Source organism: Sphaerodactylus townsendi, linkage group LG08 (assembly GCF_021028975.2).
Source record: "Sphaerodactylus townsendi isolate TG3544 linkage group LG08, MPM_Stown_v2.3, whole genome shotgun sequence".
NCBI lineage: Eukaryota > Metazoa > Chordata > Lepidosauria > Squamata > Sphaerodactylidae > Sphaerodactylus > Sphaerodactylus townsendi.
Genome location: NC_059432.1, coordinates 28,856,216 through 28,880,788, shown reverse-complemented (window position 1 = coordinate 28,880,788; position 24,573 = coordinate 28,856,216). Strand labels below are relative to the sequence as shown.

Sequence of the window (24,573 nt, the reverse complement as noted above, 5' to 3'; positions counted from 1 at the left end):
GTGGGGGCTCAGAGGACTGCAGCAAGACCAGGAAGTAATAAAATCCTGCTCTACAAGGCCCACAGGTGGTTGGATACATCCCATCTTACCTACATTGACTAGAACAGTGGCATTCATTGTTTCCATACCCATAGTGATGGTGAACCTTTTTGAGATCGAGTGCCCAAATTGCAACCCAAAACCCACTTATTTATCGCAAAGTGCCAACACGGCAATTTAACCTGAATACTGAGGTTTCAGTTTAGAAAAAAAGATTGGCTCCAAGGCATGCTTTACTCAGGAGTAAGCTTGGTGGTAGTCGGTGTCTTTGCTTTGAAGCAACCGTGCAACTCTTCCAACGGGTGAATCATGACCCTAGAAGGGTTTACTCAGAAGCAAGCCCCATTGCCAGAAACCAAGCTTACTCCCAGGTTTTTAGTTCTTCACATGAAAATCAGTGGGGTTTAACAGCTTAACAGGGTTACCTACACTGCTTCCCCAAAACTAGGTCTTAGGTTTAATGCTAATTGAGCACAACCTCAGTTAATGCTAATTGAGCACAACACACACACACACATCTAGGCTGGCCTGGGCCACTGGGTTCAATTAGCAGGTTTATGGGGTGGTTTGCCATTGCATTCCCCAGTCATCTACTCTTTACCTCCAGCAAGCTAGGCATTCATTTTACCAACCTTAGAAAAGTGGAACTGGTTACCTGAAATTAACTGCTGTCAGGAACCAACTCACTTGCCATTTTATTTATTATTTCCCCCTCGTCCTTTTTTCATGGCAATTCTCTCTCATGCACTCCCACCCCCAACTCCCTCAAAGATTCTAAGCCACTGCTTGTAAGTTAACCCCGCTCAATATTATGGATCATGGCACCATTGTGGCTGCACAACAGTTGAAAATGTATGCCCTACATCTGGCTTCCTTCTTTTTTTTTTTTTTGGCACTATTCTACATAAACATTTCTCAAATTGAATAGTCTGTAATGGCAGCACATTTGGTTGGGATTAGGTCGACTGAATTTAGTTGTTTCTAAGTAAACATGCATACAATCTATCGTGATGTTGTTTTTCCAGTACCCCTGTGTGAGCACATACCTAAGAAGGAGTGTTTAGACTGCAATCCATGCATTTATTTAAGAGCAAGTTCCATCGAACCCAGTGAGAACACAATCATGATGTACGGGAAACACCTAACGATTGCTGACCATCCAGAATTGAAATTGATTTGTGTGCCAAAATTGGTTTTGCTTTCTTGGCGCTGTCTCTATGCATCCCTTATCGACATACAGGACTTTAAAACTGTACCTTCCAAACGAAAAATAAAGGGGGAAGGGATCACCGGCTTGTATTGATTGACCCCCAGGAAGCAGTGCACCAATACAATACAACAGGGCTGCAAAGCTGGACAGTGTGTAACAGACTTCTCTCTGTGATACACCTCTGAAGATGCCAGCCACAGATGCAAGCGAAACGTTAGGAACAAGATCTATCAGACCACGGCCACACAACCCGGAAAACCCACAACAACCACTACACAGATTTACTTGAGTACAAACCCTAGAGGGGCTTTATTCCAAGGAACCATGAACAGTTGTGCACGCTTAGCCGCCTTCATTACTCGCAGTTCACACCCAAACAAACCCCACTAAGTGTGCATGGCTGGACTGCCTATGGCGCTCCTCTCTGCAATAGACGGGTGGACTTTTCGTCGCCCAGTATCCCGCAAACTTCAGCACACGATCACGACGCAGGAGGCAGTTGCACGCCGGTTGCCGTGGAAACCGGGAAGGGAAGCCCCGGGCAGAGGCGCGATGACATCAACACGCCGCGCCTGATGAAGGGAGGGGGCGGGGCTGAAAGCTGAGGCAGTGAGGGGGCGGAGTCAGCTGGGCCCGGGCCTGGGAGGGCGTTTGCTCCTGGGGAGCCTTCGGCGTCTGCGTTGTCCTTTCGCTGATTCCTCCGCGCTTTCGACTTCGTTTTACCTGGAGTTGCAAGCAGGGACGCGCGTGCGCTGTCCTGCAGGCTCTGCAGGGACCCCAGGTAAGATGGGGGGGGGGGGGGGGGGGGGATTTCCAATGTGGTGATGGGGGGGATTTCCAAATCCTTCGCGGCACTCCCTGTTAGGCTTGGCAGCCCCTAAAAGGCAGACCCTAAAAGGGTCGGGACTGGAAGTCCTGTTTAGAACTCCTCCCTGACTCCCTCTACCTCAATTCAGTGTTTATGGGAGTTTCCTTCGTATCGCTCTTGACATGCTCAAGGGGTCTCTTCCTCCTGTGATTTCAGGATTAAATTGTGTCATAAGAGATTAAAGACACCCGCCGGTCTTCTCCTGATGAGAGGCCTGGCTCCAAATGACATCTGCGTTCCCCCAGGTCATTCTTTGACTCCTTCCTTCTTGCTCTGCTTCTTCCCTCCTGCAAATCGATGGCTAGAGTAGTTGTTTTAAATGTCTTGTCCACGAAGTGTGTCTCATTCCTTCAGAACAAGAAAACCTTCTGTCCTCAGATGTCATGCTTCGTTCCATCAACGAATGCCAGATTCTCCCTCCTGTCACAGCTTTTGCTACCCTCTCTTCTCTTGCTTTGTAGATCATCCCTAATCTGTAAATGTGGAACTGTGGCAGGGAGGATTGCAGTTAATCTGGAATTAAAACAGGAGTCGATTTGTAAAGTGCCCTTTATATTGAGAAGTGCTACAGACAGGCACAGTGGCACCAGTGTGATGGCTAGTATATTGTGCTGTATGCAGTCTGTTTGTCTCTGTAACTTTCCTATCCTGGTTCTACAACCGTATTTTATGTAGTGCAGGGCTAGTGAAAATGGGTGAAGGATCGAGCGTGTTTCTTTTATACCAGTTCTTCTCTGCCCTTCAGTTGCACTTATTTCATAGTGGTCAAGTTGGTTATTGGCTACTGGGAGGCAGCCTTATTGGTTATTGGCTACTGGGAAGAAGTCCAGATTCTCTCTTTTGCTGATGGAGCAACTAAAAGACTGGTATCTGCTCACAACTTTTTCCAGAGAGCTTGCTACAGCTCCCCCCTAGGATCTTGCTTAAGCCAGCAAATTCTACCATTAGTTCTAAAAGTAATTTTGAGTCTCATTCTTTATTTGTTTATATCTGTTTGTGCTATATATTTCTTCATAAGCATACTTGCTTTATTGCAATAAAGGCCCTCTCTTCTTCTCAAGTTAATGTTTAGATTTTTGTTTGTGATTCGTTAGAGATATTGCTATCTTTAACCTGTTGTAGTGCACTGTGCGTTTGCTATTTGAAAGCATTGATTCAACTTTGGTACAATTAATGTGACTTTTGGCAGGTTTGCCTTTCCTGTGGTTTTATGGCTGCGTTGTAGGATAATTAGTTCCTTGGAGAAAAGGTGTGGGAAGAAACGGGATAGAGGGATGATAGCAAAAGCGACCAGCTTTCCTTTGCAGTAAACTGAGGTTGTGCCCCTGCTGCATTGATACTGGTAGTTAGATCCTCCCATGTGAAATAGCATATCGGTCAACAAGTGCTCTCCAGCATTTCTGGTCTTTCAGCCTCTTCCCATGCAATATTCAGTGCCTTCAGGTCTTGCTTGAATGTTCTCTTCCAGGTGTTTTGGGGTGTCCTTGCTGTCATTTGAAGTTCTTTGTGTTGTTTCCATAGCGATTGGGGGGTTTTATGGGGACGGGTTGCTAGCTCAACACTTAATCCTCCTCCTTTTGCATCCGGGCTTGGGATCGGCAATGGTGGAGTTGCTGTACTTGTAATGCCAGCTTTATCATTTGGAATAAATAATCAGGAGTACAATCTGAAGGTACCTTTCGTAAACCCCCTTAGTCCCTGTCCCTCCCAGAAGCGACCCTGTAACTGAAATGAACTTTTATTCTAGTCGATTAGTCGTAGTATCCCTGCCTTTTCACTATCATCCCCTTGTGTCAGATTTTAGATTGTGAACTCCTCTTGCTAGAATTGGTCTTGCACTTAAAGCGTCAGACTCAATAGTGCTGTATAAATAATAGCAGTGATAAAGTAGCAGAAGTCAGGAAGGTGGAGAATACTGTTGTACTTCACTGTGTTTTCATCATTTTGTACAGTTTGTTTGAAAGAGGACTGAAAAGACAATGAGTGTGTGACTGCCAGCCCTTGTGCACAGGGCAGGTTAACCATGTCAAATTCAAAGATTATCAGGGATGTGTAAAAGACAAAAAAGTTTTAAGAGAGAATCTTAAGGAAGCTTGGCATAATTAGCCTGGAGATAAGATACCTGTAGCCATGTTTGTCTGCAGTAGAACAATTAGTACTTTGGAGACCAACAAGATTTTTGGAGAATTAAGTTTTGAGAGTCAGAGTTCCCTTAATCAAATAAAAGTTCGAATGGAGATCTGAGTCTTTGTATCACTGTCAGAAGGTAGGAGGAAATCAGGATGCAAAAGTAATAATGAATATTATAATCAGCTTTATTAGAGCATCAGGGAAATGCTTGGGGGTAGAAAATTAGCATCTGTTGTGAGACAAAGATTCTAGAGTCCCTCCTATTCAGCCCAGTGGGCTCCATTATTCTGAACTTGAAAATGAACTGAAGTTGAGTAATCTTGTGTTATAATCCCCCTTTGAAGTTTTTCTGTTCGAGGACTGCCACTCTTAGGTCAGCATTGGAATGACCCGGAGGATTAAAATGTTCTCTGACCGCTTTTGGGGTCTTATGGTTTTTAATGGGCGCCTTATGCTGGGCGCCTTTTGTATATTGTTCGCTGTTTTAATGGGGTTTAGTTTTTGCATTTATTGGAGCCTGTTTTATTTTATTTTATTTGCTCCTTTATTATAGTTTCTGTGTTTATGGAATAATGTTGTACACCGCCCAGAGCCCTACGGGGGTGGACCAGTTAATAAATCCAAATAATAAATAAATAAAAATAATGTCGGATTTTATGTCCATTTATTATTTTACATAGAGACTGATCTGCTTGTCCAAGGTAGAGAGTGCAAGAGCACTGCTGACATTTGATGGTATATATTGAATTGGAAGATGAACCAGTGAGATCATGTGGCTGCTATTAGATCCCGTGATGGTGTTATCATAGTGGATATGGATGCTCTACTTCATGTCACTGAGAACAAAGCCTTGTCTGAAAACATGCAGTCAGGACAAAACCACGTGAACTGCTCTGGGTGACAAGACAAGATTTAGCTTGGTTTTGTTGTTGTTTCCATTTAAAATATGTGTTATTTTAATTGCTATATGTTTTGAAGTTTAAATTGTGTTTTTATTGTCAATGTTGTTTGTCATCTTTGTGTCCCCTCCTTTAGTCAAAATGCAGATTCTTTTAAGAATTCCTGATTGCTGTTAATGTAAGCACTTGTAAGTTCATGGAAGGAAGATATCTTCTAAAAAGAGACATTTCCCTCTTTTCATACTCATCAGGGAGTGCTTCTGAGGTGGTACCTGCTGAGTGTATCATCTAAAAACAGAGGCTGCTTTTTCTTGAGAATTATAGTTTTTTAAACGTCAAACAGTCCTTTTAAAAAAGAGCTGCCTTCATGTTCAGGGTTCTAAGCACAACTACATAACTAAGCATGAGACAACATGTGCTTCATCTTTTTCATTTTCACTCTGTCTTTCAACCAGAAGCCCCTCTCCCCAGCAACTTTTTGTATAGTCACTCCATTCCTAATAATTGCTCAAACCCTCAGGAATACAGGATTTAAGCAACACACTGGAAGATCCATTGAGGCCTCCCCAGAACCTTTCTTCTTGGCAAAAGGCAGCCTCCAAAGACCTTGATTTGGACCACCACTCATGCAATTTTCCTAATCCTGCATGTCCTGTGGAGCTACTGTTTGCCTCTGGGAGAAGCCTACACAAAAGTAAAGGTAGTCCTTTGTGCAAGTACCAGGTCATTGCTGACCCATGGGGTGAGATCACATCACAACATTTGTTAGACAGACGATGATGGCCTTTTCTGCACAAATCATTTAGAATGTTTCCAGAATGTTTTCTATCCTGCTCCCCCTTTACCACGATGTTTGTCTGCCCTCCCCTCCTCGAAACGTTTCGTTCTTCTTGCCGATCCATTGATTCAATGCCTTGTCAATTTGTTGAACCATTGCTTCTGTGAGTTTATTCATGAGTAAATTTACCCACACGTAAGAGAAACTACAGGAAGAAAATGTGTTCTCATCGCTTTGTGTAATTGTGGGTTTACTCATGAGAAAATTTACCTGCACATAAGAGAAAATGAGAGTGGAAGAGGAGTGAGAATCACAGCCAGAAAATTGTAAAATGCACAAAATGATGAAAACCAAGAGATGAAGGAGACAAGTGTGGGACAAGGGACATGAAAAAATGGCAGGCCAGGCTTCGAGGGGGAAGTTGAGCAAAGGCACAGCGGCTTGAGAAATGGGCTGGCTTTTGGCAGGAAACGTAAACATTTTAAGAATAATACACTGCAAGGGAAGCTGGCTTAGAAATGTTTCAGAAGAATCATTGTAAAAAGGGTTTCAGAAAAACCGTTTCCATACTGAATATGACATGTTCCTGAAAAACAGTGCAGAACTCCATAGAGAAAATGTTTCATTTCTTGCCTGGAAATGTTTTAGAAGGTGTGTGTGGAAAGGGCCTATATTTACAGGGTGGTTTGCCACTGCCTTCCCCAGTTATCTACGCTTAACCCCCAGTGAGCTGGTTATTCATTTTACTGATCTTGGAAGGATGGAAGGACCTGTAACCGACTTCTGACAGAATTGGACTCAGGTCATGAGCAGGACTTTAGTTCTGCAGTTTACCACTACTGGAAGCATACATGCAGCCAGTACGTTTCCTGCGATGGGATGGTTAGCAGCTCAGGGAGGGTTAGCACTCAGAGTGTGGGACAACCGTTCATTTTTGGGGAAAGAGTTAAAATCTTAGGTGATGGAGGAGATTGATGATAAAGTTTATCCCAAAACAGATCCTGTTGGGAAGCTATTCATAGAGCTTCCAGTGTCTTGTCTAGTTATATTCAGCCATCCTTTTGAAATGGTTTATGGTTAAATGTATCACCCCCAACAGCTCAAACGATACTAGAGGCTTTTGGCGCCTTGTTGCCAGGGGAATGAGTTCCTCTACTACTATCATCTCTACTATTGACCCCCCAATATGGCATAGCTATTTTTGTAATCTTTTCAATAATGGGAACTCTGATACTCTTAGGGTTGAGCCCCCTTTGTCTAATGATATTCCTAGGTGGCCTCCTGTAACAGAGGAGGAAATTACAACACTAATTGGTAATCTTAAAACTAATAAAGCTCCGGGTCCAGATGGGGTCCCGGCAGAAATTTACAAATCTTTTCCCGATTGGTGGTCCCCTCTGTTAGCCGCCTTATTCACTACTGTGAATGACTCTGGCTCAGTGCCCATAATGTGGACTAACATCATTCCATCACCCCCAACAGTTATCAACAGAGTGTCCAAGGAGAGTGACAGTGCTCCTTGCTGATTTTTGTTCCGTACTCTCTGACTGTCTTACTGAGAGGATATGCAGTGCCAACTATTGAGAGACATTTTTGGCAAGGGCTGGTATATGACAGAATGGAGTAGTGTGTGTGCATTTCTGTGTACTGAAACAATTACATCTTGCCTTTCTACTTGAGGCAGGACTCTAAATTGGCTGACAACCTGTTTATAAACATGAATTCCTTGTGTTGATGCAAGCAATGGGCCTATGTAGCTCAGTCTTTTTCTCTTTGATTGACAGGGGGGCTCCTCACAGTCTTGGGCTGCGGAAGGTCTTTTCTCATACTTGTTACTGGAGATGCCAGGAATTGAACCTGGGCCCTTATATGCAAATATTTAGTCACAGCTCTTCTTGTTAACACAATTAAAATAATTATGGAAAACAAGCCTGTCATTATATTCATGGAGTTTTAAATAGTTACACTGTACTCAACAGGAAGTATGATCGTTAATTGAAGTCTGAATGTATTCACACAAGTCTGGATAAAGATCAGGCTTTCCTCATGGGACTGTAGTGTTAAATTAGCTTAATAAGAATGGGGTGACTTAGCACCAATTTATTGTGAACGATCGTTGCATTTGAGTGTCACACAGAAATGTCAACAGCTGGTACTACTTCCGTTTGGAAATCCTTTTGACCCCATTTTCACAAATCTTTTTTTCTCTTGACTTGTGCTTGTCTATGTGTGTTTATTAACAGCGAATATGCTTTATACGTCTAGTCCATGGAAGCTTATGCCACAATCAATCCGTTGGCCTCTAAGCTGCCCCTAAATTCCTTTTGATCCCTTTAAATAGAGAACAATCCTTTAAGTGCCCATCTTTCCAGCATAATTCTAGGAAGGTGACTGTATTTAGGTAGCTATTTAAAATTCATGCGCAATTTCAATCTTTTTCTACAGCCATGTTCTTTAGAATTGTAAATCAAATGCACAAGGAATAATTAAACGAGGGTCATGATGATGTCATGGTGAAAGGTTAAGGTCTGGGAAGCCCAGCTGGGAGTCCCTAGTTGGCTGTGGAAGCTTGCTGGGGGACTAATGGTCAGTCAGGCTAATCTATCTCACGGGGCTGTTGTAAGGATGAAAAGGAAGAGGAAAGAATGATCCCTGGTTCATTTTTCCTCATGATCTACATAAGAAGTAAAAAAAGTGGGGTCTGCAGTTGTATGGGTGAATTGGCGCAAATCGCAACCCTTCCTTAAGAACACTTGAGATTTCGGAACATGTGGTTGTGTATTTGTTTAGATACTCAAAATGATGAACTGTTTCACGTAGCCTAGGTAGGAGGAAAAATGCATTTTAAAAGGACATGTCAGTTAATGCCCCTTGACCTCATTTGCGTTTCTTCAATCTGTATGATTGTCAAATATTTTAAGTGTATATACATTGCAACACATGGAGTAGTCATAAGGATTTATAGCTGCTTCCATAGGGGCACTTTTTCACCTTTACTTCCAAACTGGAGCTCCGGGGGGGGGGGGGGCATCGATGTCACCCTCAGATTGCTCCCTTTCCAGGGTTCCCCCATCCTCAGCATGTTTTTTCTCAAAGCTGCTCTACTACAGCCTTTGCGGGACCAGGGTCATCCAAGTCTCCTAGTATGCTGTCTGTGTGGAAATGTGTTGAAGATTCCGTTGATACAGACACTCCTTTCCTTTGGTCAGACCCCCTGTGGCTGCCTTTCTCCCCACCATGCACGACTTTTTGAAGACTTTAAAAATGCAACCTCACTGTTACTCTAGAGCAGGGGTCTGCAACCTGCAGCTCTCCAGATGTTCATGGACTACAATTCCCATCAGCTCTGACAGCATGGCCAATGAACATCTGGAGAGCCACAGGTTGCAGACCCCTGCTCTAGAGCAGTTACTGTTGTTTTTTTTAAAGAAGTCTTTAAGGTAGTGTGGGGTGAAAGTTACAGGGGAAATGGTAGATGACAGAAAACAGCAGACAGGAAGCCCCTGGGTTGGTACCAACACGCATTCTGTTGCTGATATCACATGTTTGTGAATCAGGATCAGGTCCCCAAAGACTCAAGACCCAATAAGAGACTTTAGAAGTGAGAGGTGTGGAAGAATAAAAGGGTTTATTTAGCTGTAGCAAAATAGTAAGTTCACTGACCAAGGCAGTAGTGAAGCATACATCTCAGGCACTTCGTTTAATAGGGCTTCATACATCAATCAGTAGTACAACATCAATACATCACTGGTTACATCACTTCAATATATCCTTCTACGTGTCAAAACAGGTTAAGTCCCTTTCATACTAGTTCATAGGTTGTATGTACTAAAAATGGTGGACTTTTCATGCCAAGGTGTGGAGAGTTGATGTGGTAATGAGTTACCCGGGCAACCTGAGGACCAAGCCATCACTCCAGAGGAATAACAAATGGCTATTGAAGACCCAGCTGACACCATAAAACAATAAACAATTCACACTCTTATACTCTTATCATAGGAAGACAGGAGTAGGTGTTATCTGTGGCAGGGGCTGGAGACCCAGAGTCTGGCATGTATTCTTGAAGACTGGAACATTGTGACATACTACAAAATCTGCCTGCAATCCAGCATTTGCAGGATATAACCCAGTCACTAGGCCTCCTCTATTGTCAGGCAATGAAGGCTTTTTTTCTTAATGGCCAGGTATTTGGAGTATGGGGATAGGTATCCTTGGGTATCCTTGAGAAAGTATGGGTATCCTTGAGAAAGAATAACGCTGCTCAAGCCAAACTAAGACAACTGCTTTCTACATTTTAAAGCTTACAATTCTAATTTCACTTGCAAGCTGCTGTGTTGAAAAGTCTATTCTCCGTTGTTAAGTTGGGCTACTCCTAATGAGGAGGTAGCTTAATAAATTAATCTATATTATTCTACTAAAATCATTACTCAAAAAAAGGTAAAAATCATTTTGCAAAATGCTTTCCTGTTGCCAACGTGGATATGCTTGCAGTAAATGTGAAATGGAGAATCCTTACCAAGTGGGTGTGGCAGTCCATGTTCTGTAGCCTGCTGTACCTCTTTTCCACCGAAAGATCTAAATGCAGTCTGTAGTGGTGTGCGGAAAGAGAGAGTATACCATGCATCTGCAGTAGAAAATACTCCAAACTACTGTGAGCATTATAACTTGTTTTTAAGCACAGCATTTGTCAAAACTATTATTCTGTGCAGTATTACACATGGTACTTAGATAAAAGAGCAAAAATGAGCCAGCAGCTAGGTTCTTCCTCCAGGGGCACCATTTCTGGGAATACAATGCGGTGACGGCGGTAGCGAGTCCCATCTTCCAAGTCCCTCACTTGGCCTCTATTTCCTAACCATCAACTAGCTGCTTATGCCACCAGCTTTTACAGAATGATTCAAAGAAGCCACCTCAACTGTTGTAGGGCATTTTTATAAACTCGAGTAGAGCACAGGGTGAGCGGCCCTTGAACCCTCCCGGAATGTCGCCCCTGACTCTTTGCTATTAATGTCCTGCAAAAAAGCAGCATCCTGTGCTTTGCCTGGCCCTTCTGTGACCCCTTCCCTCAGGAGGCTACGGCCGGCCAGCCCGACTGTAATTTCTACCTGCTGCTGCCGTTGTCCCAGCCTCTCCATCCCTGCCCCTCCTTGCAAGTGAACTGGGCTTCAGTGGTTGGTTGCCTTGATGTGTTCTGCATTGACTCACTTGTAAAGGCTGAGGATGTCTGAATACTGAAGGAAGACTTGTCTTATTCTGTTGAATAAAGGTGCCTGACACAGTGACAGGATGTCAGAACAACTTGAGACTGAGAAGGGAACATTTGAAATGGCAGTGGCCAGCTTGTGAGACTGGGAATTGGAGGGCAGGGTTTTCCCCGACTGCTAAGACACTTGGGGCCAGATCTCACCCCAGTGTTCTGCCTGAGCAGCATGGGTGGAGTGTGACAAGCCCCCATCTCTCAAGAGAACTTTTTTTCTATTGGACATAGAGCTGACTCTCTCCAGTGGAAAAAAATGTGGTAATACCTGTGGTGATTCTCATTTCCTAAGAGAAGTGAAGCTGCAGGAAGAAGGATGTTGCCTCATGTTCCACCTGCCATGACACAGTACTTTGGGGGCAGTGCAATACAAAAGTCAACCAAAAGCATCTCGCTACAAATGGCTCCAGCCTACAGCTGAAGTCACAGAAACTTGTAAGACAAAAGTCCAAACAAAGCAAAGCAGGCGTCACTATCAGATAACCTCTCTGGTGTTATATTAAATACGTTGTCATACAGCAAATCAAAACTGTTCAAGAATCATTCAGTTGTTGACATCAACCATCGTATCAGGTATAAATAAGAACATTTTCTATCAAGACCATCGAGCTAGCTCAGGGGTAGGGAACCTGCGGCTCTCCAGATGTTCAGGAACTACAATTCCCATCAGCCCCTACCAGCATGGCCAATTGGCCATGCTGGTAGGGGCTGATGGGAATTGTAGTTCCTGAACATCTGGAGAGCCGCAGGTTCCCTACCCCTGAGCTAGCTGGTCATCCAGACTTTTGTCCTGCAAGGGTTTCACTGTAGGCTGGAGCCATTTGTAGTGGGCAGAATGAGCCAACAAAATGGTGACAGGATTGGATGCTCTTGCAGACCTGCTGGGCTCCCAGTGTCCCAGCTGCCCCACTCTGCTCAGCCCTGTGATCTCAGTTGGCAGAGGAGCAGGGGGTCTGGTGTTCAATTCATCAGAGAACAAGGAACTCCCTTCTTGTCTGGGGCTTTTCCAAAGTATCAGTAAGATGCTGTATTTCTTTATCTGTGATTCTGGCTCCCTTGCTAGACAGAAATCTCTGGCCCCTTCTGCACGCGCAAAATAATGATTTTTCACACCTTTTTCACCACTGTTTGCAAGTGGATTTTGCCATTCCGCACAGCTTCAAAGAGCATTGAAAGACGTTTGAAAGTGCATTATTCTGCATGTGCGGAATGAGCCTCTGTGCGTTTTGGGAGAGAGGAGCTTTTGGGCCCTTCCTCTTCCCCCCATGTTTCTATTTACCGGCATTTCTCTGTCAGTACTGGCTCTCTCCAGTTAGCATAAAAGACTAGCATTTGGTGAGATGTGAGATTCTTCCAAGCAGTCTTCATTAATCGACACAAAGATTGTGGGTATCAAAACCTAACGTACCTTCACATAAACCTGTAAAAGCAGCAATATTTGAGAAGAATCTATAAGGACGTAGGTTTTAGGCAAAATACCACAAAGAAACTGTTTTTTCCCTAGCTAACCTTTCCTTATCTCTACATTACCTTTCCTGGGAATGAACTGGGTCCGAGATGGAGTCACAGACTCTGAGATCTTGTCCCCCCCACCCAGTTCCAAAGATTTTACATGGAATGACTGACTGTATCCTATTCCCCAAGTCTTGACATGGAACTGCAACCCCAGGCCAGTAGACTTACAGACTTTTCATTCCCAGAGCCAACAGAATTTAAGGTGCAAGTTCAAAGGTTTCCTTCAAGCTGACTCTTGAAAAACATGAATGAAATGGAGCTCAGCTTGCAAAAAACAAACAAACAAAAAGACAGCCATAATCCATTAAAGGGACTTGACAGTTTAGCCAGATGGTGACATCGATCTAACTCAGTTGATCAGCTTATGCCTGTCTCTCCTTTCCTGGCATGTAATTTGTGGTTTAACTACTCCATTGCAGCAGAGACGCTTGTGTTATTCTAAAAGCACATTTATGCTAACACCCAACTTCCAATATATCACCCCAAATTAAGAACATAAGAACAAGCCAGCTGGATCAGACCAGAGTCCATCTAGTCCAGCTCTCTGCTACTCGCAGTGGCCCACCAGGTGCCTTTGGGAGCTCACATGCAGGATGTGAAAGCAATGGCCTTCTGCGGCTGTTGCTCCCGAGCACAAATTGAAATAGTATCTGCAGAAATTAGCTTGAGGTACTTGTGAACCCCCCCCCCTCCCATTTCTAAGTCCTGTGCCTGCCATCCATTTGACTCTTGAAGATTTAAGTGTTAAGATTTCAGACTCTGTTAGGTGCAAATATGGTCAACCACATAGATTCAGGGTAGCAATGTAGATCTATGACCCTTTTCACTAAAGTGAAATGTTCCCATAGAGTTGCCATTTATGGAAACTCCCCTACCTCATATGGGAGGAGATGGAAGATTCTTGAGGGGGCACAGGAGGAATTAGTTTGTAGGGGTGAGGATGCTACAAGGTGGATTGTTGAACTGGCTAAACTTTCTTTGGACATTTTACAGCCTGTGCTTTGAGTCTTCCAGTCACTATATTAGGAAACGGTGCATTTCTGATGCAGGAGTAAGTAATGCCTCTCTGATGCAGTGAAGTAAATCACAGCAGGAAACTAGCATCACAGGAGGTGGCTGGGTTGGAACTGGTAGAGAGTTCCATGGCGGGGCTTTCAAAAATGGTTGCCCGATCAGATGTCTGAATCAGCAGTCACCTTGTTCTCCTGCATGGGTAGACGAGGCTTACTTCACAGAAAGGCCTCCTTCAGTAGGTTTGATACTGTCAGTTCTTTTAACTCCCCGATAAAATCAGCACGGCATGAAACTTTCTCCCTTCTATTTAAGTGTGGATCCTAACTGTGTTTTCTGCTGGCAGAAGATATTTCCACCAGTGGGAAAACAGTGTCTGTGAGTTTTTATCTCTCTCCCATGGTACATCTCCACTATTGTTCCTAAGCGTCATTGGATGTGTAGAGGCGTAGTCTTCATTTACTTCCAGTGGGTAGCATCCAAGCATTAACCTCTGTTTTCAAGCTTCAAAGCATTTCCTTCCAAAGACTTGAGCACACAGTGCCTGCCGCCCACAGCAACATTTCAGACTTTAGATATGAATTGGAAGCGGTAGGCTAGGTTTTTTGGTAGCCTAAGAATTAAATAAAGTGTTTCTATAAGAAGCAATTCAGAGAAGACACTTAGCAGCCCAGTACATGTTTATAAGGAAGCCATCTGAAGCCATTACACTGGTGTGAAGTATTTTATGTAAGTTTTAGCTCCTAATTAAGCTTTATACCACACTATAAAGGTTGGAATCAATGGAGATGGTCTCTTGGTGTGTGGTTAGGTCTGTAAAGCAAATCTCACTTCCTCAAATGGGAAAATAATTTTGGAAATAAGTGGATTTATTCACCTGTTTGGCATCTGTTATTTACCAGACTTAGTCAGAAAATGTAATATAGACTCTTGTACATTACCCTTCACCCCTGATCTGCAGTTCAGTTTTACACGGTATGGTTTGCTTTTGTGAAGAAAAAAAAAAAGAACCTGGCTGATTTCTGGGTGTTAGGAGATTGGAGTGTATGCAACAAACCACTTATTTCTAAAAATATAAACGTTAAAAATATTAAATTTGATTCACTTGTTAAATGAGGAAGAAAACGGCATGCCAAGGTTTCTCTAGATATGTTTTATAGTCTGGTCTGATTGTTGCAAAGCTTTGCCGTTTTGTACTCATACTAATTGTCCTAGTGCCAAATGGCTCAATTTAATACTAAATTAGTTCCTTAAATGCTGGAGTAGAATTTGCAGAGTGATTCTCCAGTAAATAATTATAACAAATCAATCTCCTTAAATGCGGAAAGCTAGTGGCATGAAATACATCTGTCTATTCATTCAGTACTCCTGCGGAGGCTGAAAGATCAGAAGGATTAATGCAAAATAAATCCTGCCTTGTGACTGACACTGGACAGTACAAGAAACAGTGGCTTATGGCTGTAATACCAGTTTTAGCTTTGATAAGACTTTTGTGTGCTTTAAAGAGAAATGCAGCCAACTGAGATAGCCAATTTCTGCATAAAGACCTATAGTAAAATGGCAGCTTGTTCCAAATATAGTGCAGAGGAGGTGAATAGAGTGTTAAAGATGTGAAGACTTAGTCAAGCATCTTGTGGTGTAATCCACTGGCTATTTACTTGCAAGCGTGTTGTACAGGGCTTATTCCTGGTAAATATGTATAAGATTGCAGCCTTATCGCAATTGACCCTCCAAGGGGATGTACAGAAATGTGACCCCAGTTGCTTTTTAAACATGAATGAAATTTATTTAAGACAACCACAGCAGGCTGAATTTGTAAAACTGTATTCAATTACATCTGTATTCAGAATGTGCATTTAAGTCATAGAATCATAGAGTTGGAAGAGACCACAACGGCCATCAAGGCCAATCCCCTGCCATGCAGAAATACACAATCAAAGCACCCTTGACAGATGTCCATGCAGCCTCTGTTTAAAATCTCCAAAGAAGGCAACTCCACCACAGTATTCCACTGTTGAACAGTCCTTACCATCAGGAAGTTCTTCCTAATGTTTAGGTGGAATCTCTTTTCCTACGCTTTTGCCACTGCAAGGGAGTTTTGCAAGTGGGTAGATAGTCTTTGATTCAGAAGGAATTGTTAAAGTCAGCAGCAATAGATCCGGCTTGAAGGACAACAGAGAATTATTTTAGCAGTACAAACCTCTGCAGTGATTCATAAGATGGATTGGTGGCTTACGGGCTACAAGTTATGGTCTACAGCTCTTAAATTTTGAGTCTCAAATGCATGATACTCATGACATGTGTTGGGTCATCATAGGTACGTGAATAGACTCACAGGCAGATATACATCAGTAGACTTGCCTTAAACAGCACCTGTGTGCTTGCCACTGCAACGGAGTTTTGCAGGTGAGGAAACAGTTTCAGAGGGTGGCATCATTGTATGCTACTCATTTATCTGCTAAAATTAATTAAATTGCAAATTCTAACTAAGATCAATGCAGTATCATTCTAGAACTCTGTTTATTGTACATGATATTTAGCTCTAGCTCAGACAAGCTATTTTGCCGAGCAGCTGTTCTGTGTGTGGCTGTAGTTCAGTGGTCATCCCCTGGATCAGTCATACCTTGAGCCTGCAAAAGGATACTTTCTAAAGCAATTGAAACCATATTAATATCTAGTGGGTAATATCTAGTGGGTTTAGGGTACTTAAGGGGAGGGGTTATAACTTGTTGACATGAGGGTTGACCATGCAGTGGGCCAAAATTGAATTTCGTCAATTGACCAAAATACCAGTCTGGTATAGATTGAAATGGAACCTCATGCTGCTAGCAACTTATGTAGAAATGATCATTTTGGGAAGAGACATTTTTAATTTGCTCTCTGCTAATATACAGAGGCTAGCTTACTATAGGCTTCCAGCTGAACAAAGGTTTCTGACCAAGTGTATCTATTTGACATTCAGTCTGCCAGGTTAGGAGGATACAGTTGGTCATATAATTAATGAATTCCTTGATATTTGGTGGAGCCAGGAACACCAGGTAGTCGTCTGATTTGCATACGAGGATTCTTCTGTTAGAGGTGTCCCAGGAGAGTCTGCTATAAGATTTTGAGGAACAGGGAGAAAGGACTGTCTTTTTTTGGCACACAGGTGTCAAACTCGCGGCCCTCCAGATGTTCATGAACTACAATTCCCAGCAGCCCTTGCCAGTATAGCCAATGCTCATGTTGGGAGGGACTGATGGGAATTGTAGTTCATGAACATCTGGAGGGCCATGAGTTTGACACCCCTGGTCTAGCAGAAGAGCAGATGGCATCATTAGATGATCTGGAGAACCAGGACAGAAAAAGTGAGAAAGCAAACTGGTAACTACATGACCACTTCATCTCTTCCTTAATTAAAATCCTAAAAGAGATATTTTGTTCCCAGGGAAAGAAGATGGCATTTATCACTTTTTAAACTTTACCCCTTGCTCAGCTAAACAATTTTTCTCACTGTAAACATCAACTTCCTTTTCTGCAATCAATGGCTTTAATTACCAGTAAAATTTAATGTGAGCCCAGTGGCTCTTTAAAGACCAACGTAATCTATTCCAGCATAAGTCTTTGTGAGTCAGACTTTGCTCCATCAGATACATGGGGTGTACATCTTTTGCAGTAGCAATCAATAGTTTCTAGTTGTGTTAGCCAAAGAAATTCTGCTGGAGTGTTTTCATTCTTTAATGATCTCGGGCATTTCCGTCACCACCAATGCCAGTTTATCCTGAACAAAGAAAGCCTTGGATATCTACCCTGCTGTATCCAACTCTAATCTAGGTTCCATTTTCTCTTTGTACTTTGGGAAGCATGGGTCAAGCTTTTGTGGGGCAGAATGGCCACAATAAGAAAAAAAGTGACGTCACTGGTAATTGTTCCAGAAGCATAGCTGTGTTGGTCTGTTGCAGGATATGTATGTGAAGTATACATACATGCCCTGGTATGCAGTTTGCTTAGCCACATGTAACAGTCGGTATTGGCCCCAGACCAGGTAGCTGACCAAGAGCATTTGCTCACATCCCTTACGGATCCTCTTTGGTCTCTCCATTATGCCTTCCTGCCATCCCCTTCACCGTGCCATCCAGTGCCACTTGCTCAGACCTGTTAGTGGTTCGTCAGTCTTCCCTGTGCTCTCTGTCTGGAGCTTCCCATCCTGAATCATAGAGTTGGAAGAGACCACAAAGACCATCAAGTCCAACCCCCTGCCATGCAGGAATATACAATCAAAGCACCCTGAACAGATGGCTATCCATTTGTTTAAAAAAACCCCAAAGATGGAGACTCCACCACTCTCTGGGGCAGCACATTCCACTGTCGAACAGCCCCTACTGTCAGGAAGTTCTTCCTAATGTTTAGGTGGAATATCTTTTCCCGCACCTTGAATCCTGGTTCTCCAAAGGGCTGCTGCTTCCCAGCCCTAGCTGTCCCAACCTCCTCTGGATCTGACGCTGCCTGCAAGCAAGTTCAAGCCATTTTGTGCTCACTGATCAACAGTTTGCATGTTAACAGTGAATGCATGTACATCCTGCCTTTATGTGCATACATTTGTTTGTGTTTTTCTGCAATAGACTAATATGGCTACCCCACTGGAATTTCCAAGGTCACCTAGCAAGCTCCTATGGCAGAGTCAGGATTTGAACTTGAGTCTCCCGGTTCCTGCTCTGATGTCTAGTTGCTATACCATGGAAGCAAAATGCCAAATTCAAATATGCGAACTTCATTACAAAATTCCTGACAGCTTTTGCCTGGGGAGACTTTGCCATATAGACTGAGTTTTCCTACCTGTGTAGCTCTATCCCTTAGCTGTCAAACAAACTTTCAAGCAGGTACTGTTTTCTGAACTGATGGATACCTTTATGATAGTAGAACGATTCCCATTTGTTAGTGGCCTTGGATGTTCTTTTAACAAGAAAGGTGAGGTACAAAAAAGGTACAACTGATCAATCACTACCAGCCTCCTTCCATCAGGTCCTGGAGGGAAGACATATTGGGTCAGGCTGAAGACTTGCAGGGAGGTTAGAGCTCTTCTGTCTCTTTTCTTATTTTGAAAGACAGAAAAGCCCTGTGCAAAAGCTCCTCTCTCCTTCTCCCCTTTCCTTTATTATCAGAAGCTGTTTTTCCTGGCAGTGGTGCAGACCAGTGTTGTGAGACCCACTGCTGGAGATGGCCTTGCTGTTGTTATTTCCCCTCATGATTTTCTCCTCCTTGGGGGAAAGCCACCTACGCTGCTTTGATCTGCATCCGTGTAATGTGCTCCTGATTCTAATCTCCGAGGCAGACCAAATGAGGAAGCTGCAGTGCAGAGGCACGAGTCATATTGCTGAGCAAGAACCGAACAGCTGCTCGATGGGCGGGGAGGAATTCCCCTTGCTTGCTTTCCCTCCTGAGGTGCTGGTGTTTGTTTCCTGAACCCTGGCAAGGTAACGGCTCTGATTCAGCATCTCTGGAGGCTTCCCGGTTCAGAAACACTGGGCTCTCTGTTCGATCGCCTTCTAATTTGCTGCGCTCTTTTCTTTGCTGCCTTCCTCCGTAGCTTGAGCTGAGCTGGGCTGTTTCTCCACAACTGGTTGTGAATCAGTGGGGCCTGGAGCTATATCGGGCTTGCTGCTTGGAATTTCTGCCTTCTTGCTGTAGAGCCGTGGTTCCCGTTTGGTTTCATATTTGGTAACGAGAATTTTATCTATGCATATGCAAGGATGTCCCGCTGCTGCGCTGAACAAAAATGTGACCTGAATCAAATTTGGTTTATGAAACTTAACTAATTCCGTTTGTGCTGAGCTTGCACAACTTCGCAGGTTGTAGGCATTTGGTTTTTCTTTTGCAAATAAACGGAAATTCTTCCTTGGGCCACTACAGGTTCAGTAGTGCTGACTGCTTATCTGCCATAGTCCCGTTTAAGGGTTCAGGCTTGGATGCCAAAGCAGGTAAGACACCAGGCCTAGACCGGATCTGGCCATGAAGGTCACCAGCTCTGGGGAAGAACAGCTTGGGGGCAAAACAGCACCATTGCAGTTAATCCCAAGAATCAATCATCAAATTACCCCCCCCCCCCCGGGGAAGCCATAGTTCCCAGAAGAACTGTGTCAGAGACCAGTAACCAAGTTTTGGTAGCCAGAAATGCTGGAAGATTCTGAGCACATCTGAATGCTCAGCTCCAAGCACAAGTGAAGGCCCTGTATGAAGATTTTTGTTGTTCTGGAAAGCCAGAGCCTGCCTGCGTTATGGAGCTTGTTCTCCTAGAAAGAAGGACTGTCTGGGTCTAATCTTTGCTAGAGCAAGTCTTTGAGCTGTCCAAGCATACAGAACTAGGATCTAACCCTGCTGGTTTGTTTCACAGGCTGCTTATTCCAGCTGCCTGGACCTTGGTGTCCATTCCACTGCTCTGTACACCAACCCCATATCCTTGGCGATCACTTACAGTGAAGTGGCTTTTGCAAAGGAAGACGTTAGTGATGGTTGAGCCAATTGGGTACATGGTACAGGACTGCCCACTGTGTCCCTCTGTCCCTCTTCCACAGGAGATCACCCCAGAGAGTCTGATACGCTGCGGTTTCCGCGGGACCTTTTGAGTGTGGGCTCATGGTCCCCACCGCAGCTTCCGCCCCCTTGTTCAAATGAATGCTGCAGCCACGCAGCCTCTACGCAGGACTCCCCACGATCCGCACTGGGGCTGTCCTGTTTGGCTGCTGCGCTGCTCTGGAGCGGGATTTTTTTTCAATGTTCTAAAGGACTAATCCACGTCTCCACGCTTTGCCAAGGAATCCACCATTTTGTGCACCATTTTGAGCACTCAAACCCACTATTTGAGCACTCAAAACAACATGGAGATGTGGATTTTTAGCATTAAAAATAAAGAAAAGAAAACCCAGGCTGCGCACACATCCCGCCGTTGCCTAATTGGATGGATGGCTCTATGTCATCAGCAATGGCGGGGAACTTAAACCTGGAGTCACCCCCCGGGCTTCCCCACTCCCCCGCGCGCCCCTGCACCCGGCGCGGGGTTTTCAGAAAGGGGCTGGACCATCCAGCAGGAGAAAAGATGCGCACTGAGGAGGAAGGAGAGCAGCAGAATCAGGGTCGCTGCGTTATCACCGCTGAGGAAGTGGGGAATGCAGCAGGCCCCTGGATTATTTGATGAGAGTAGCGCACAACAAAAGGTGAGTGGGGAAATGGCCCCTGTCTACTTGTGGTGAGCCATTAAATTGCTACTGAAGTGAACTGCAGTTAGATTACAGGTGCTGCATCTTATCTGGTGGCTTGAAACCACAGCTGGTTTCTGATCCAAGTTTAACTATAAACCTGGTTTGGTTTAATGATGACTCAACCTAGCAAGGATATGTGGTAAACAAGTTAAAACAGTGTTGCCACAGAACCCTTTGTGACTAATGCAAGCAGTATTAACAATATATTCTTCTTCTGTGTAACCTTCTCGTGTACATGTGTACACCTACAGACACTATCTAAATATGTCAGTTAAGAAGCGCGTATGGGAACCTTTTGTTGAAGTGGATGGCAGTTATTTTTTAAAAAAGCTTCTGTTGATGTAGATTGCCAGTGTTGACTTAAAAGGCAATATGGGCTTTGGTGTTATTGGAAGTTTGAAGCAGAAGTGCAGCGCTGCCTGCCAAGAAACTGTGCTAAAGAGGCCAAGAGTGCATAATGTATTGTCAGGCCTATGATGAACACTGAGCAAATTGGATAGAAAACTACTGAAAAATGCTGCGTGTGGATAAATTCCTATGCGTAGAACTGCTTTTAAAAATAGCATGTTACTGACTAAGCTCACTTGGCCCACTGCCCCCCACATATATAATTTCTGCCCCCCCCCCTGCAAAAAAAGTGTGGTATCTCTTTCAAACATCTTACTTTTCCTCAAGAGTAATAAAAAAAATTGTTGTTGGTGGGCTTCATTAAACCAAGGAGCATGCTCCTCAAGACTACTACTTCCTACCCTTCCAAGTGTAGCAGGAGAAGGGTGGGATTTGGGGGGACAGGCTGAGGGAGACTCATGATGCACAAGCAGAAGGCCCAGGTTTCCAGATGTTGGCATGGAAAAGAACTTGAACGTTGTTGAACAGCCCAGCTACTGACTTTTCACTTCTTATTTCCTTATGCTCCATCTCTGCCAACATTCTGTCCTCCAGAATTTCTTCCATTAGTTGGATGTCACAAGGATATTCATACAACTCACAAGTTCACCTTTTCGGAGGCCTCTTCATGTTGAAAACCAGTTACATGCCTCTGTTTTTACTTGTCACAAATCACAGTGATTACTCTTGCTTTAACAGCTGCCCTTGACTTTCCTTTTTGGTGTGTGGCTTGAAAACAGATGTTGGAATCTGGGCTAGAAGTTGGTTGCTAATTAAGAAGGAATGAGAGGGAGGGGGTGGGCCGTCTCTTAACCTTGCCCTAAGCAGAATTACACCCTTCCAAGTCCCTAGAAGACAGTGGGGTTAGAAAGGTATAACTCTGCTTACGACTGCACTGTGGGAGCCTTGTAATATCTACGCCAGGCATACGGTATGGCTGCAACTGGATGTTAGAATGATGGCAAAGTGCGTGCGAAGCTTCATTCCGAAAAAGCCAATACAATTCCTTAGCACACTTCCATCCGAAGAATTTCTGTAAGCCGTGCTGGCAGTCAGTGTAGACTTTGAAGTTACAAAGGCAAACACTGGTGGTGGTTTGTCATAATGGAAACACTGCATCTCACTGTAAATACACTTTCATATAATGCTGTCATTATTTCAAACGTTTCCATTTCTGTAATTCCACAGGTGCCTCAGAAACAGATTGCTGTTTGCACTTGAATACTTAAAAGCTTGCAGGGAAAAGCCTTTAATAACATGGGGATCAGTAGCCCACTTTTCACTTTCTTCTGTATACAGTCATTACGCTGGCAGGTGAAACACTGCTGGTTACAAATGGTGAACTTTGAGGTGCAGAACATTTTATGGACAGATAAATCTTCATACACGGGATTAGTAAACTTATTAGATTTAAATCTGCAGAGAGATCTTCTGAAGTCAAGTGGTGCTGGAATAACTGTTCTCAATTTACATTATTTGTTTCTGTAACTTTTCCATTTGTGAGCTGGTTTATTCATATTTTACATAAATGAATGAGTGATTGTTTTGAGGGAAGGCAAAACCCACAAAAGGGAGCTGCCACAGATGCTGAAGCTCTTGTGCGATCCTTGTTGGACTGTCAGAACGTAGCCATCAGGAGTCTGCACTAATTTAGCAGTTGCACGTTGACTTATCTCATTGTCTTGAGAGAGGCGGTTTCAATTACTCTTTGCTATGTGTGTGACATCACCGTTTTGACAGTGTTGACCTCATTAAATGTTTGTTGTGTGATGTCAGTGTTGGGTTTGGGCCAAGAGTTCTGGTTTCATAGAGTACTTGCTTAAATGTAGCAAGAGGCTTCACATAGGCTGGATCAATTGGGCTTGGAATCAAGAGCTTCCTGGTTTTCTTGAAAGTGGATCCCTTGAGGCTGTGAAGTAGAGGATTGGTTCTTCCAAGATCTACCATGCCCTCTCTCTCCTGGCTATAAATTCTTTCAGATCCAGCTCGGTCTTTGTATGACATTTTACTTTTCTTGTGTGGCTCCATAGCCTTGTACTAGTCAGCTTGCCTGCCTTTTTCCTTTCCAGTCTGCCAGTATCCATTCTATAATGTGCATTTGAACACACTCACCTGAATCCTCAGTCCAGTTCTCACCTCTCAGATAAACTCCATGTCGCAGCCTGCAGCTGACCATGCGCTTGACTTCCAGCAGCCTGGTGTTAAAGTCACGTACATGTTTTCTGCTTGCTAATATTGGTCTAGAAGGGTCACAAGTAGATAATCTTTGCCTACCAGTATTCAGCTGCTACTTTAAAAGGCGGTGTGACATTGCTGTTCTTGGTCTGTGTGAAAGTTCCTGACTTGAGGACTGTAATGAGAATGTCAACTCTTTCTGTGATGCCTTTATTACTGTACTCTTTGTTTTCCTTCCCAGGATGTTGCGCTTTCGTCTTCTCCCTGCTGTGACGAGTTTAACTACCATATCTAGACGATACTATGGGACAGTACATTCTACCCGCGGCCGCCGCAGGCTAATGATGATAGCCTTTGTAGGAACCACTGCAGTGGCATCAAGCACTGGACTTCTATTAAAGAGGTAGGTTCTCTGAGCTGCTATCCATCTTTCTTTGGCTTTTAAAGACAGCGTCAGTCTATTGCTTGAATCAAACTATATCACTAGGGCAGTGATGGTGAACCTTTTTGAGACCGAGTGCCCAAATGGCGCAGGAGGTTAAGAGCTCGTGTATCTAATCTGGAGGAACCGGTTTTGATTCCCAGCTCTGCCGCCTGAGCTGTGGAGGCTTATCTGGGGAATTCAGATTAGCCTGTACACTCCCATGCACACCAGCTGGGTGACCTTGGGCTAGTCACAGCTTCTGGGAGCTCTCTCAGCCCCACCTACCTCACAGGGTGTTTGTTGTGAGGGGGGAAGGGCAAGGAGATTGTAAGCCCCTTTGAGTCTCCTGCAGGAGAGAAAGGGGGGATATAAATCCAAACTCCTCCTCCTCCTCCTCCTCCTCCTCCTCCTCCTCTTCTTCTTCTTCATTTATCACAAAGTGCCAACACGGCAATTTAATCTGAATATTGAGGTTTTAGTCATGCGTGTACCCACTGCGCTGCTCCAGTGCCTCCACCCCACCCCACCCCTCTTCCTCTGCCCCACCCGCTCAAGCAGGGGCCAGCCTGCTGTAGCCTCCAGCAAGTCCCACACACACTGCTCTGCGCCTCTCTAGCATCTCCGCCTCCTCTGCCCCCTCGGGCA

General features: G+C 44.0%; 1 protein-coding gene across 4 annotated transcripts in view; it reads left to right on the top strand.

Moving 5' to 3' along the window:
- The first annotated feature begins 1,871 nt into the window (after nt 1–1,871).
- MICU1 (mitochondrial calcium uptake 1) overlaps nt 1,872–24,573 on the top strand; it is a 150,078-nt gene continuing 127,376 nt past the window's right edge. For all 4 annotated transcript variants that reach the window (XM_048505390.1, XM_048505389.1, XM_048505388.1 and 1 more), the window contains exons 1-2: nt 1,872–2,030; nt 23,746–23,907. In XM_048505390.1, coding sequence (XP_048361347.1) covers nt 23,747–23,907 — 161 coding nt within the window. In that variant the 5' untranslated portion in view covers nt 1,872–2,030; nt 23,746. The remainder of the gene's footprint in view (nt 2,031–23,745; nt 23,908–24,573) is intronic.